The 14,160-nt window shown below is 39.7% G+C and overlaps 2 protein-coding genes across 4 annotated transcripts; both read right to left on the reverse strand.

Annotated features, from left to right (window-relative positions):
- Positions 1-1,168: 1,168 nt before the first annotated feature.
- LOC103981986 (geraniol 8-hydroxylase-like) lies at positions 1,169-3,160 on the reverse strand. Its single transcript, XM_065147060.1, has 2 exons — positions 2,156-3,160; positions 1,169-2,067 (listed from the first exon to the last, which is right to left on the reverse strand). Exons 1-2 carry the CDS (start codon positions 3,056-3,058, stop codon positions 1,453-1,455), a joined length of 1,518 nt encoding a protein of 505 aa, XP_065003132.1. The 5' UTR covers positions 3,059-3,160; the 3' UTR covers positions 1,169-1,452.
- A 2,112-nt stretch (positions 3,161-5,272) lies between these two features.
- On the reverse strand, positions 5,273-13,449 carry LOC135637088 (UDP-glucuronate 4-epimerase 3-like). Of its 3 annotated transcripts, none has more exons than XR_010496153.1 (2): positions 11,422-13,449; positions 5,273-5,416 (listed from the first exon to the last, which is right to left on the reverse strand). XR_010496153.1 is itself a non-coding variant. In XM_065149474.1 (1 exon), the coding sequence occupies exon 1, from the start codon at positions 12,826-12,828 to the stop codon at positions 11,473-11,475; it is 1,356 nt and encodes a 451-aa protein (XP_065005546.1). In that variant the 5' UTR covers positions 12,829-13,448; the 3' UTR covers positions 11,253-11,472. The 3 variants fall into 3 exon arrangements, 1 of the variants encoding a protein (XP_065005546.1); XR_010496154.1 differs by lacking the exon at positions 5,273-5,416 and adding an exon at positions 7,857-7,993; XM_065149474.1 differs by lacking the exon at positions 5,273-5,416 and having other exon boundaries at positions 11,253-13,448.
- Positions 13,450-14,160: the final 711 nt, after the last annotated feature.

The following is a 14,160-nucleotide window of genomic DNA, read 5'->3' on the forward strand; positions in this document are numbered from 1 at the left end:
ATAGATTGAAATAAATAGATTAGGATGAAAAGATTTATTGGGATATGATAGATTTTTTTTTTATTATTTTAAAAACCTTGTACTCTATCTTTTGATCAATATAAATAGGTGCCTTTGAATCAATCCAAAGCACTACGTATTAGAGATACTTTTGGTTTCTTCTACTATTATCTTTCTTTTCTTCTTGAAGTTTTGTAGAAAAGCCAACAAGTGTGGTATCAAAGCTAACATGATAGATTGTCCGTAGTCATCTCAAGACGATTAAAATCCGACATCATGGAGTATTAAAACTTTCTCTTTAACATACTTGAAGTGCATAATAAATTTAGAGACACAATTGGTGTGATATGGAATGTATTAGTAAAGAATTATAATCTAACAAGTATATTTATAGGAGTAAAATAATGTATAATTTATTTAACAAGATGAGGTAATCGAAAGGAACGATGGTCTATGAAATAATGCATGTGAAGTTCAGATAGGAGATTACGTCGAAAGGCAAATACTTGACAGTACCACTTGAGTGATTTAGGCAGGGTTGTTTTCGTGGTTGGAAGACTTGTGTTGCTTTTGTTAATGACATACACATGTTCACAAAAAGATTGTGTACAAGTATTTTACATGGTAATTAAATAATTAGATTAGTGATCATTCATATAAAAGCCACACCAAGCATCGATCAGTAGTCCTATGATCCTAATGGTTGGACTCGATTATAGAGGCCACAGTATATTTATATTTGGCTTTTGAATTTACTGTGGGCAAACCTAATGATACATGGGGTTCCTGACAATGCAGAACATGAGAAATTTTCAACTGTAAGCTTTAGTTTTAGAATTTTTATTTGGATCCGTAATTCAGTCTATCTTTAACATCATCATGCATTGTGCTTTATCCTCCCATAACTCTCAAGACTGTCATGCGAACTATCGAACATATTATCGATCGATGACATTGCTTGATGAGTGTTTCAGGGGCCGTCTGTTCCACTCAGATGAGCTCTGCTAATAGGGTGGGTTTTCAGAAGTGGGCAAGCATTCAATTTGGCATCTCTCTTCAATCATCGTATCTTATTTTCATCTTTAACTAAGCATGAGATTCCAGTGGATCGATCTATTGACGACGTGGATGCATGAGATTTGCAGTGGGATACGTCCGGGATAAAATATAAAGCCAACATTAAAAAGTTCTATCCAATAACGTGATCCTCTTTTTGTGGATCCAACATCAATGAATCCAGCTGTAGATCCAAGTAGAATAGATAGAGAACACAAATGGTGGCTTCTAGGTTCAACTTTTATGGAAACCCTATTTCCAATCGTAACTTTAACTTGGACGCAAATGCTAACATGAACATGAAAGCCAATTAACTTGAAATTTGTTCGTAAGCGGCATCTTCTTGCTTTGGCAGAGCTCACGGTGGAAAATTAACTTGACAAGATGAATCCTAGTCTAACAGCATTTAGTGGGGACGGCCATAGCTTTGAGCGGAGAAGCCATGATCAAGGTGAGTCCAAACTTCTCCTCCATGTCCAAATCCCCTGGCTCTACCCCTTCCGGCAGCCTCCACTCGAACCTCTGCAGCATGGACGCCAGCATGAGGTGCACCATCCGGTACGCCAATGGCAGTCCGGGGCAGATCCGCCGTCCCGCTCCGAACGGTATGAGCTCCAAGTCGCGGCCCCTGAAGTCCACCTCCCTGTTCAAGAACCTCTCCGGCAAGAACTCCTCCGGCTCCGTCCACGTGCTGCTGTCTCGCCCGATCGCCCAGACGTTGATGAGTACCCGCGTGCCCTCCGGTATCTCGTAGCCGTGCAGCTCCACGGTGGCTTCTGCTAAGCGAGGCAGCAGAAGTGGCACCGGTGGGTGCAGACGCAGCGTCTCCTTGACCGTGGCTTGCAGGTAGGGGAGTGAACCGATGTCCGCTTCCTCCACTGCTCTTGCGAAGCCGATAACTCGGCCGATCTCCTCACGCACTTTCGCCATGGTCCGGGGATTACGAAGCAGCTCCGCCATAGCCCATTCCACGGTTCTCGAGCTCGTGTCGCTCCCCGCCACAAATATGTCCTGCCAAATCAAAGCCATTTCGTGGTTTAGATGTCGTAGGAATACAGTTTGCCCCATCACCGTTACTCGTTCGAGAATGTATCCTCACCGAAAATAAAGATTTCAGTGCTTGTCGATCGAACTTGGTGCCGTCTCCCTGCACTTGGTGTTCGAGGAGCTCATCCAGGAAATCATTGCGGGCGGTGGTTCCATCTCGTTCCCTGTGTAGCCGCCGATCTATTTGCTCATCGAAGATGTCATGCAGCCTCTTGAAGTATTTGGTGGAACGGCGACGAATGCCCTGCGGGTCGAGCTTTGCGAGCAGTGGGAAGTAATCGGACAGGTTCGCCCGCCCAGCTTCCTCCGTGATCCCCTCCACCACTTGCTTGAATTCTTGCGCGGACTCCGCGTAGAGATCGACGAGATCCACGGAGAAGACGGTGCGAGAAATTAAATTCAGCGTGGTGCTGAACGCCACGCGCCCGACGTGAACCAACAAGCCCTTGGACGTGCTGTCAGAGATGTACTGCATCAGTTCCTGTACCTTTTCGCGCCGAAGGGACTGGTAGCTGTCGAGTCTTTGTGCAGTAAAGAGCTGGGTTTTACAGATTCTACGTAGGTTCCGCCATCGTTGGCACGGCGGAAGCCACACCATGGAGGCCTCGCTGTGGGCCAACACGCGAACAGCTTCTGGGATCCAGCGACTGGAGAACACTGCATCGTTCTTCTGCAGGATTTCTCCTGCCATTTCCGGGGAGGAGACGAACACGGTGGTCACTTGACCGAGGCGGAGGGTCATGACTGGGGAATAGAGCTTGGCGAGGCGGGCGAGGGAACGGTGGGGTTTGTCGCCGAGCTCGAACAGGTTGCCGACAACTGGAATTGGAGTCGGCCCAGGTGGAAGCTGGTGACCGCCGGACTTCGATGACCTCTTTGTGGCTCTAGAAAGAAGAAGAAGAAGAAAAAGGACGGAGACACCGAGAGAAAGAAGCAGCCACAGAGAGGACTCCATCACGACTGCAGAGAAGGGAACCACCAAGACGAAGGTGGAGGGGATAAAGGTGAGACATACAAGGACAGCGTCTTGGTCTCCGAAGTCTGTTAGCCGCCACTAGGCGAAAAGATGTAGGAAATTTAATTATACTCTCAGGTGGCCAAATCTTCGGCCCTACCAGAGTTGTGCTGAGATAGCCCGCATTCATATCCAATCACAAGTTAGGTGGACTCGATTACCTAAGTAGATGTTGCAATAACGCGATTCCAGAGTTTCCTATCGCAACACGGAATTGGTACGAGGAGCAATCACGTGAATCACATAGTCAATGAGATATTAAGGAAAGCACCATGTTTGTGCATGAACGAGCCACGTTGGCACAATTATTAATTGGGAACAAATATAAGAGATTAGGTGGACTCGATTAGCTAATTAGATTGTATCGTAACGTGATTCCACACTTCCCTGATCGCAATACAGAGAATTGGTAAGAGGAGCAATCAGGTGAATCATATTGTTAGTAAGATATTAAGAAAAGCACTATGTTTGTGTAAGAGAGCTACATTTATATTTTTACTTTATAAATAAGCTCTCTCCTTATCATTTTAACTTGGCATACTCATATACTAAAAGAGAAGACAAACTGTTGTACTATTATACATATAGTTAAAAACTTTTTTTAAGCCTTCTCTAACTCAATAAAAATCGTATATAATTATTTACTTTTCTATCTGTATTTTTTATTAATTATTTTAATAAATAAATAACTTCTATCTTTTATGCATAAGACTAAATTAATTTTTAGAGATATTTATTCCAAATCTTATTCTACTTTCAATATTTTTTTCAAAAATTTCAGTATAACTCATGAATTTAATTTTTTTAATTAAAATAAATTTATATCTCACCCTTACTTTTATAAAATGATATTGAAAAACTCTTCATTCATTAGACGTCTATCTTTCTAAATCTTAAAATTTTATTAAATGAATCAGTTAATCAAACTGTTTATTGATCTCTTAATTTTTTTAAAACCTCAATAGGAATATCATAAGTCTCATACTTTTAGGTTTTTTTTTTCATTTTTTAAAACATCTTTTGCTCTAATTTTATAAATAAATTTATAATTATTAAATACACCACTATTATTTATCCTCTTTCACTTCTTTATCTTTTCTTAATTTCATTATCATTAATAAGAATTTTTTATATTCACTTTTAATATATCTAATATTACCTAAATTCTTATACTTTTTTTTCTTAACTTTATATATATATATATATATATATATATATATATATATATATACTTTAAAATCTTTCTTTCCATCATATAATTTAAAATCCTTACATTGTTATTTTTAAAATTTCACCATCTTATACTTAATTTTTTTATACTTTTTTCTTTCTAATTTCTAAAACAAATATCCAATATCATTAACGTATGTTGATTCGTCGGGTTTTCACTAAATATAGCTTTATGATTATTACATACAATTTAATCTAATTTTCTAGCGAAAAAAAAATCTTTCTAATTCCAATTATGACTCCTCTAATAAAAAATCGAAAATTATAACAGTCTCTCCATGTCCCTTCCCATAACCAAAACTATCATGCAAATTCTTTACATTCATCATAAGTTTGTCCCATATGACTATTAAAATCTCCTCCAATTTAACTTTTTCACTTATATTCAACAATGCATATCCATTTAACTTTTTTAGTATATCAAATCTTAAACTAAATATTATAAATCTCTCTAGATTTTTTTCATATTCACTTAGTCTCTTAAATGTTGAACACTAATAAAGCACCCCTATAGATGTTTTTCATCATTAAATCAACCTCAATATAAATGAGAGAGATGATGAACAAGAAGAAACAAGATGTTTTTGGCAGCTATATCATTGACTCATGATTTATGTCCACTAATCAAATTCTCAATTTCCAAAGGCCTGAAACAATATGTTAGAATACGATCTTGTTAGTGGAGGCAAAATCTGTTAATGAATTGCCAAATCCCCTCAAGGTCTTCTTCTTTGTAAGCTCAAAGAATAATCCTTCTCAGTTCAAGTCCTAACAATTTGGTCTCAACAGTGGAATCAGATCTTATCTTCATCACTTATTATTTCTATAAAAAAAAACGAAGCAAAACATTTTATAAAAAATAAAAACACCAACCATCTCACCTACTTACATTACTGGATAAGCCATACGGGCACGGATGGTTCATCTGCACAGAGAGTAGCACATCAATGTCGCATCATGACCATGATGGATACATATTCTCCCTGCAGTCATGGGCACAGATGGTTCATCTGCACAGAGAGTAGCACATCAATGTAGCCTCATGACCATGACGGATACATATTCTCCCTGCAGTCATGATATCAGACATCACATATCACCAGAGGCCGTAGCTCGATCTTATCTTCATAGATAGGTAATGCTCAAGGATAAAAACTAGGTATATGGCCTCTTCTGAACTTGTTACACAAAATCTAGAAATTCACCACTCTTCAAAATAAATTTCTACTTGACTACTAATTTTGGTTCATGCTTCTATATGGCTTCTACATCACAATATATCAAATGCTGCAGCCTCTGCCTTTAATACCAAATAATCTGTAAATGTGTACCAGTTAAACAAAAAACCTTACAAACATGCATTTTCCCAGCAAGCAAATCACAAGCATGTCAATGGCTAAGTTATATAAGCATGTGGAGGTTGGAAACTAGGTAGCATAACCTGATGCAAGAGCCTTGACTATTTTAAAGGAACAGATGACAAGAGACAATAAAATTGAGCAATCTGATGCTGTGTCCAATGGAGAAAAGGTATTCTAGGTATAAATCTCCATAAAAGAGCAAATATTAACAGTATGAGAAAGGAAGCCTTGCATAATGTATATATCCAGAAAAGAACATTAGATCAGACCAACAGCCATTAACCATTTAAGCTATATCCAGATAGGTTGCTGCACATTTAGTTGCGTGCACCATGCATCAACTCAAGGAATACCGTTCCATACATCTATCCTTTGACATTGTCTTACCACATCAGTGTTTCACTTTGGCATGCTACAAGCTGGCAAGTAATTGGAATGGATTTTAGTCCTTCAGTCTGATTTAAGCTAACTGCTCAGTTAGCTTTAAAGATTGATTTAAAGATTTCTAAGTAATTGGAGTTTGGATGAATCACAGGAGGAGAAAAAAATAACTGATAACATTGATTTAAAGATTTCTTTTTTATTTAGTACATGTTCTCCCAATAATTTAGGCATAGTTCCTATAATGACATATGTATATTCTTTTAGACAATAGTTTCATGAATGCACCTATATAAATAAGGTCCTTAAAGGCATCCACTGCTTGTTACTGCTGCAAATCTTATGAGACATTTACCAGTGTACTAAAGAAAAAAAAAAAAAAAAAAGAATATGTGCCCTCTTTCAAGTTCAGCATTGAATTTACAACTATATAGTCTTGTTGCTCTGTCAGTGCTTCAACTATCAGGTCCAAGCAAACATACAGATGACGCTAAAGCATAAATAACTTATAAACAAGTATGATCTTCATGACAACTCTTTCTGCAATGCCTAGCGGTGTTGTACGCTAACATCAAATATTTGCATCCTTGAGTAAAGCACCAAAACTTAGTTTAATTATATGATTTTAATTATAATTAATTATAACCAAAAGCATCCTACATGCATATCATTTTAATTATATGAAATGCATCATTTTGAATATCAATGAGACGAAGATTAACAAAATCAATTTAGTTTAAGAGAAACTATTTGGTTTTCAGTCATCAATTTATTGCTAATATCACCTCAAAAGTATAAATGAAAGCATTACACACCATCAGAAGATTATTACAGTAGAAAAAAAAATCGTATCGCTGCAGACATTGTCTACTTAGCAAAAGCTTACTGATAGATTCTTAATGCCTTTTGTCCTCGACAAGAGGATTCACCTTCTTGTTTAGGTTCTGGTTTATTGGGTATAAAACTTGGAATAAAGTCCATTATCATTAAACTTTTATTCAGTAACGAAGGGATAGAAAACATACTTTGCTTTGCCTGCAATATAAGATGCATTGTCAAAATTAAAAAAAGCAACTAGGTGAAAGAGAATCCTTTCAAAAATTGATATGCTAAAAACTTGCAAATAAGTTGTCCTGTGCAACAGAAATCTGCAGACAGATTTTCCTGTCAAAATTCAAGAACTTTTCTATTGCCAATAGGATTTTGCAAGACGATTTTACAAAAAACAGAGGTTTCACCAATTGGAAAACAATATTTCAGGAAGTTGTTTCTAACATAAAAAATCATTTACATATGTTCCCATGTTGTATAAACACAGAAAAGAGACGAGGATGCCTAGGAAAGTACGAAAGAATAAATTGGGCTTTATAATTTAAAATATACATAAAATATTCACTTATATGATCCTCAATTTGCTTACTGTTGCTTTATTGTAGTCATCTAATAGCAGTAATATACAGATACAATTTTTTATCTTAATCATTTAAATGACATTAACATTTATGTTATGTGAACATATGTTAATTTCAGTAAATGAACAGACAGTTTTGTAAACTTCAAAGTGTTCTGGATGTAATCATGAAGTCTGTGCTTCTTTATCTCATATGGAGAGTAAAATAAAGACATGACCATATAAAAACGAAGATACCACGTCAATTTCTGTGTAAACCAAAACAACAAAGGATTTTATTATATGCAACATAAATATTAACCACACAAATTGTACAATTCTTATAGAAATCAACAAGTAACTCAGGATACCAAGGGATATCATTCCAGGTCCATAAATTATTCAGCTATCAAGCTCTTAAAGTGACTTGTATTGAAGTAGACTTGTATGAGAAAAGATGGACACAGTGGAAAATTCTGACTGATAGCTTGCCTTGGAATCTGACTGAATGATCTGATATCCAAATACATGGGACATGAATTTACAAACTGACATACTTGGGACATTAATTTCTCACAAAAAAAGTGAAAGGTCAACAAAATGCAGATGCAATGAGTCAAAAGAAGCAAAAAAAGTCAACATCCTTATGGTCAAAGTTTTAGATGACCTCTGAAGCATCACATTTGGGACGAACATCAAAGTGCTATCTGAAAATCTTTCAAAAAGGATTTGTGGAAGCTTCACAGTATGTTTACAATATATACATACATATATATACATACATATATACATACATATATATACATACATATATGTGTGTGTGTGTGTATGTGTGTATATACACACACACACACATAACAGATTAAATCATTTTCATGTAATAAGAATCATGGAGAAGAAAATTAATAAATAGCATGATCACCGAGTAGAACAAATTATATCAATTTTGTTATATGTTTGAGTTCTGCAAATGCAATATAATTACACAAAAAAGGATATTGAAAGTTGGACAGAAGTTGACGTATATGACCTCAACACGGAATCATAACAGACCTGAATTTTTAAAAAGACCCAATGTTTTGAAAAAAAAAATAAGGTGTAGAGGAATAGTTTGCAATCAGTTTTAATCACAAGTGCTAGTCACTAATTGTAAAAGCAGACCAGAATTCTGGAAAAAAAATATATAAAAAATTGGGACATCCATGTGAAGATTCAAAGGAAAAATAAAAATACAAAACACCACATGTCAAGAGCCAATGGCTTCGGATGAGAGGTATTCTCACATATGCCCTACTTCCAACAAAACGCAACAGGAAGTGAATTCTATATAGAAAGTCCGATCTGCTTAAAAATGATACTCAAGTAAATAAATGACAGTGCAGAAAGCAAATGCTTCCAAGGAAACTTAATTTTATGCCTAAAAAGGACAAGAACACAAGTCAACAATTCTTTTTTATGGAATTGCAAGCATCTGATCCAATAAGGCTAGAACAAATTAGCAATTTTTTTCTATGGAACCAGTACTTGCTTTTAGATAATAAAGTTGAAAATTAAATCAAGTTGCCAGAAATTTGTTATGATTCTCTAAGAAGGTAATAAATAAGTTGAACGTATGGAAGTCTCAACATTAGGTTCAGGTTGTGTTGGATTTTGAAGAACAATTTCAATTTAAGTTTGTAAAAAAAAACTAAAACTGAAAAAGGAACATTCGTATTTAATTATGCTATTTCCAAGATTCCCTCAAAAACTCTTGATTAGTGAAAATGTAAATGATTAGAAAATATAATCACATATAAGAATCAATCAGAAAGAACTTTTGTTTCAGATTGAGAATAATATCATCATGTTCCTTAAAGCTTCTTACTCTTGGCTTCCTTGTTCTCATCTGCAGTTCTTGTATGATACAAATAGTATTATACTTCTGGCAATCCATACTTCTAGAGCCATATATTCCTCAAAATAATTCCATGGGACGCTTTTTTTTTAAATCATATTTCTGTTTCTGGTACTAACAATATTGAGATGAGTTGTTCGAGTTTCTTTTCAGAGCCACACAAAGTCATAATAAGCATCAAAGTGAAAGAACCAACAGAAACATGCAATACCAATATCTCTAAATTATCAAATCAGGCTTTGTTTTCCATTTAGCATTTATTTGAATGTACTTGGAATAGTTCGAACTTTAGGGAGTTGTAATATTTGGTGATGGTTGCTACATAATGTAAATTTTCTACATTGGCACATTCTGAGTATTTCATTATTGGAAATGCACTCAAGGAATCACACAGAGATCTTAAAAAACTGCTGATGAGGATGTTGGCTCAACTCTTTAAACAAAAACCATCAAACTTCTAAATGACTCAGCTAACAGTTTTGGCAAATTAATACCTATATCAGTCGTGTCAAAGATGAAAAAGTGCAGTCCAATGGTGACACCAATTGTCTCCCTTGGATCCATTTGAAGAAAGCAATGCTCATGCTAATCAATTTCCAAATAAGGAAAATCAACCTTGCACCTTTAGATATGTAAACAAAGGCAAAGTGGTTGGGTGACTGACTCAAATGGACATTCAAGGAGTTCAACTCCTACTATGTGGCCAACCCAACAGAGATAAAATATTGCCTCAGGAAACAGTGATACTAACAAAGCCATGGTGTGAAGATTAAGACCTAGAAGAAAGACCAATATCATGAAATCACTTTGGCTTTTAACATGAGGACATGTCTCTAAATTTAGAGACGAGTTTCAAATATAATAATTAAGAAATAGGAACTTTATATTCCTAAAAATTTATTTAATGATGTCTCCATAGGTGGAACAGAACATGATCTTCAAATTCAAGTCCTTGCAGTTCATCTTGCCTAGAAGGCTTCACATAGTGTTCACTTGTCCAGTATCTAAAGGGGTTGGCCAACACACCTTCCTGCCTAGGCTGATCATTTATTCCTTCCAGATATAGATCACTACGTGCACAATCCCTATGTTAGTCCTATTGGATCCATCCTCTTGTGTCCATCATTAGCAGTGGCCTAAACAGGAGCTTCTAAAACAGATAAAACCCTTACCACACCCTTACCACATCGGTGGAAAGGGCTTTGCTTTTAAAGGGCTAGGATAGTATCATGAAGAAAAGTCTACTCTGTGACATAAGTGCAAAACATGCATTGGAATTTTGATATCAACTAAGAGATGGAACCTTGAGGAAGAATTATCCAAAAAAGTCGAGAAATCAAACTGCTAAAGAAAAGAGCCACAACCACTTAAAATGTTAATGCATCTTATTTACACAGTTCACTATATCAACTGTGGCTTAGAAACTTAAATCATGTACTTTGCTTCTTCTACCAAAAGATAATATTTTACTGGATCTGATATACTTTGTTACTACTGTTAATAGGGAAAAAAGCTTAAGTTTAAGATGGAGTTAATTAGTGTTTGAGGTGATGGTAAGCAATAATTATAAGGTCATGTACTCAAGAACATGTGCTTATTTCAGAGTTCATTAGTTCGGTGCCCTGCCCATGAAAGATAATATTTCAAAGTTTATTAGTTCGGTTGCGGTCCTTCATTGGATTAGTAAAAACCAATCAATATGTACTGATTTGACCAACATTAATAAGCATTACCAGAATGATATCTAAATACCTGTTTTTCATTAGTGAAAACCAAACATGAGAAATGAAAGAACAAGCGAGCTCGTTTCTCATTAGTAGTAACGACCACAAAGTACGACAAAGAATGGTTCATGCCAGTGCAAAACAATTCCCAGAATGATATCTAAATGCCTTCTTCGTTTCTTAACGATGATGACCACAAAACAGAGATGTAAAGAAGAAGAGCAAATAAGCAATAATTAGAAGGTAAATCGACAAAACAGGGTGAAAACAAAAAAATCATAAGAACATTAATAAGGATTGGACGAAGGAACAATTTAATCCACCTGAGGAAGTAGCAGAAAATATCACCAACTGCCACCAACATCCTTCCCTGGCTAGAGAGCACTGCTGCTGCCACCTCTTGATCCCTTTTTACTCGAGGAAGTAGGGTAGTACCCAAGGTACCACCGGACGAACTTCTTGAGGCCAGTGTTCAGACCGGTGGTCGGATGATACCCGAGCTCCCGCTGCGCAAGGCTGATGTTGGCATGAGTAAACTGTACATCTCCATTCCGTGGCATTTTGACGACATTGCGGACGGCCTTGACCTTTAAGAGTTGCTCCAGGATAGACACGAGATGAGACACGGGGACTGGGGACGTATTGCCGAGGTTGTAGACGCGGAGCGGCGCAGACCCCCGCTTCTTGCCGCCGCTACCGGTGCTCTTCCCAGCATTGTCGAGAGCCGCAAGACAACCGCTCACGATGTCATCAATGTAGGTAAAATCACGGGCAACGGTGGCATGACCTGGGCCTTCAAAGATGGAAATCGGCTTGCTGCGGAGGATGTCTCTCGTGAAGAAGAAGTAGGCCATGTCGGGGCGCCCCCAGGGGCCGTAGACAGTGAAGAAGCGGAGGCCGGTGATGGCGAGTCCATAAATGTGGTTGTAGACATGGGCGATTTCCTCGCCTGCCTTCTTGGTGGCGGCGTAGAGGGAGGCCGGCCGGTCAGTGCGGTCAACCTCCGAGAAGGGCACGTGGGAGTTGAGGCCGTAGACGGAAGACGACGAAGCCCAAACAACGGCGGGCTGCGGGTCCGCTGACTTGGCGACCTCGAGCACCGACACGAGCCCGGCGACATTGGAGTGGACGTAGGAGGACGGATTGGTCATGGCGTAACGGACGCCGGCCTGCGCGGCCAGGTGCATCACATGGGTGAAGGGCACCACGTCGAACAGCTTGTGGAGGAGAGGGCCGTCGTTGACGTCGCCCTCGACGACGAAGACACCCGCGCGGTCGAGGAGGGCCTGGCGGGCGCGCTTGAGGGAGGGGTCGTAGTAGTCGTTGAAGTTGTCGAGCCCAAGGACGCCGTCGCCGCGGCGCTTGAGCGCGGTAGAGACGTGGGTACCCACGAAGCCGGCGGCGCCAGTGACGAGGACGGAGATGCCGCCGGAGCGGCGGACGCGGGCGGAGGAGCGCACGCACTTCTCCCAGGCGGGGCCGCCCCACGGGGCGGCGTTACGGAGGGAGCGACGCCCAGAGGTGGAGGAGGAGTTGGGGGTGGTGGGTGAGAGGAAGAAGAAGGCGACTAGGAGGGCGATGACGAGGAAAGACCAGACTGCGACCTTGGAGACGAGCGGGTAGTGATGCCACCGGAGGGTGAGCTGACGCGGGTGGTGGTGGTGGTGATAGTGATACTGGGGCTTGTCCATCTTGAACTTGCCAGGGGCGGACGGCAGGCTATCCATCATCACACTTCGATTCTACCCTTGGTTATCGGATGGCGAAGTGGAGAAGAATGAAGAATAAGACGAGAGATTTGGATCCAACGCCTACGCCTTGGCTTCCAAGAACCAAATCGACTAATGGGCTTGAAAACGGAGAAGTAGATTGATTCTAAACGGAAAAAGATAAAGATGAGAGCAGAAGCATCCAACAAGCTGTCGTCCCCACGCCACCCCCTACTAATTCACAATAAATCTCCCTAGCGAACAGGACAACAGCCTCTCTCTCTTCCTCCTCCTCCTCCTCCTCCTCCTCCTCCCTCCTCCACTGGTCTCTTTGAAAGCGAAGATTCGGAAGGTGATGATTAGACTCGCCCCTCTTACCGGCCTCACTATCTCGACGGCTGGCTTGGGATTGTGGCAAAGCCGGCGTCGGTGCAGTTAGGGAGGGAGGATCGGCGAGCGAATGTGAGGTCGTAGGGAAGTCAAAGTCGCCAGTGTCACGGGGGTTCGTAATAAATAGGGATGCTGAGGCCTTTTCTGGAGGACTCCGTTGCGGATTTTGTTGGACGCGGATATCACCGACGAGGAGAGAGAGAGAGCGAGCGTCGCACGGTGATGGATGCCACTTGTTGAGTTGTGAGGAGGGAGAATGAGAATGAATCGTAAGTAAGCAGAGGAGGCTGCGGGTGACGATCGAGTACACCAAAATGGACGGACGCCCTTCGATCTCCTCGCCCCTTCTCGACGTGATCTGATCTGGGTGCCAGATTTTTCTGGAGACTTCCAACGGAAGATAACAAGCTCCTATCTGGTCGTGTTTGAATTCAAATTTCATCATGGTTTGTTCGGGAGTCGGTCACGTATCAATCAGATGTTCAAGCAGAGAGCAGTGCCCGGAAGCACCACAGAGGAAATGAGACCCCCGATGAGGAGGATCTTTACAGTGGTTGTCTGTCCCTCGAAACGATCATGTCGCGGAGTTCCAAGGGTTGGCGAGAGACTGGCGGTTGACATTATTTTACTCGCGATCGCAGAGGAAGCCTAAAAAAGATTCATTGGAATTGCTCGATTGTAGTCGGTTCCTGTGAGCATGTGAACCAACACTTCCATTTTTTGCCAGTTCGCCTTTTCTTTTCTTTTCTTTTCTTTTTTGCCTGTAAAAAGTACAGACTGCCAGTTGGCAAGCACAGTGTCAAAAGCCCATGAACTAACTGGTGAGTATGTATGTGATGGCAAATCCCGTGACACAAATTTGATGTGGAATGAATAGAAAATTTGAAACCACGTAACCTGTCACGACTCGATTGCATGTCATGTGCGGTCAGGACCGTACCTGAGACACACCCCCCCCCCCCT

This window comes from Musa acuminata, chromosome BXJ3-4 (assembly GCF_036884655.1).
Source record: "Musa acuminata AAA Group cultivar baxijiao chromosome BXJ3-4, Cavendish_Baxijiao_AAA, whole genome shotgun sequence".
NCBI classification, from domain to species: Eukaryota; Viridiplantae; Streptophyta; class Magnoliopsida; order Zingiberales; family Musaceae; genus Musa; species Musa acuminata.

Excerpts from the sequence above, each read along its gene's own strand:
- LOC135637088 (XM_065149474.1), bottom strand. The coding sequence starts at position 12,828 with ATGATGGATAGCCTGCCGTCCGCCCCTGGCAAGTTCAAGATGGACAAG.
- LOC103981986 (XM_065147060.1), bottom strand. The coding sequence starts at position 3,058 with ATGGAGTCCTCTCTGTGGCTGCTTCTTTCTCTCGGTGTCTCCGTCCTT. Across the intron at positions 2,068-2,155 it reads CACTGAAATCTTTATTTTCG|GACATATTTGTGGCGGGGAG; the intron begins GTGAGGATACAT and ends TTGATTTGGCAG.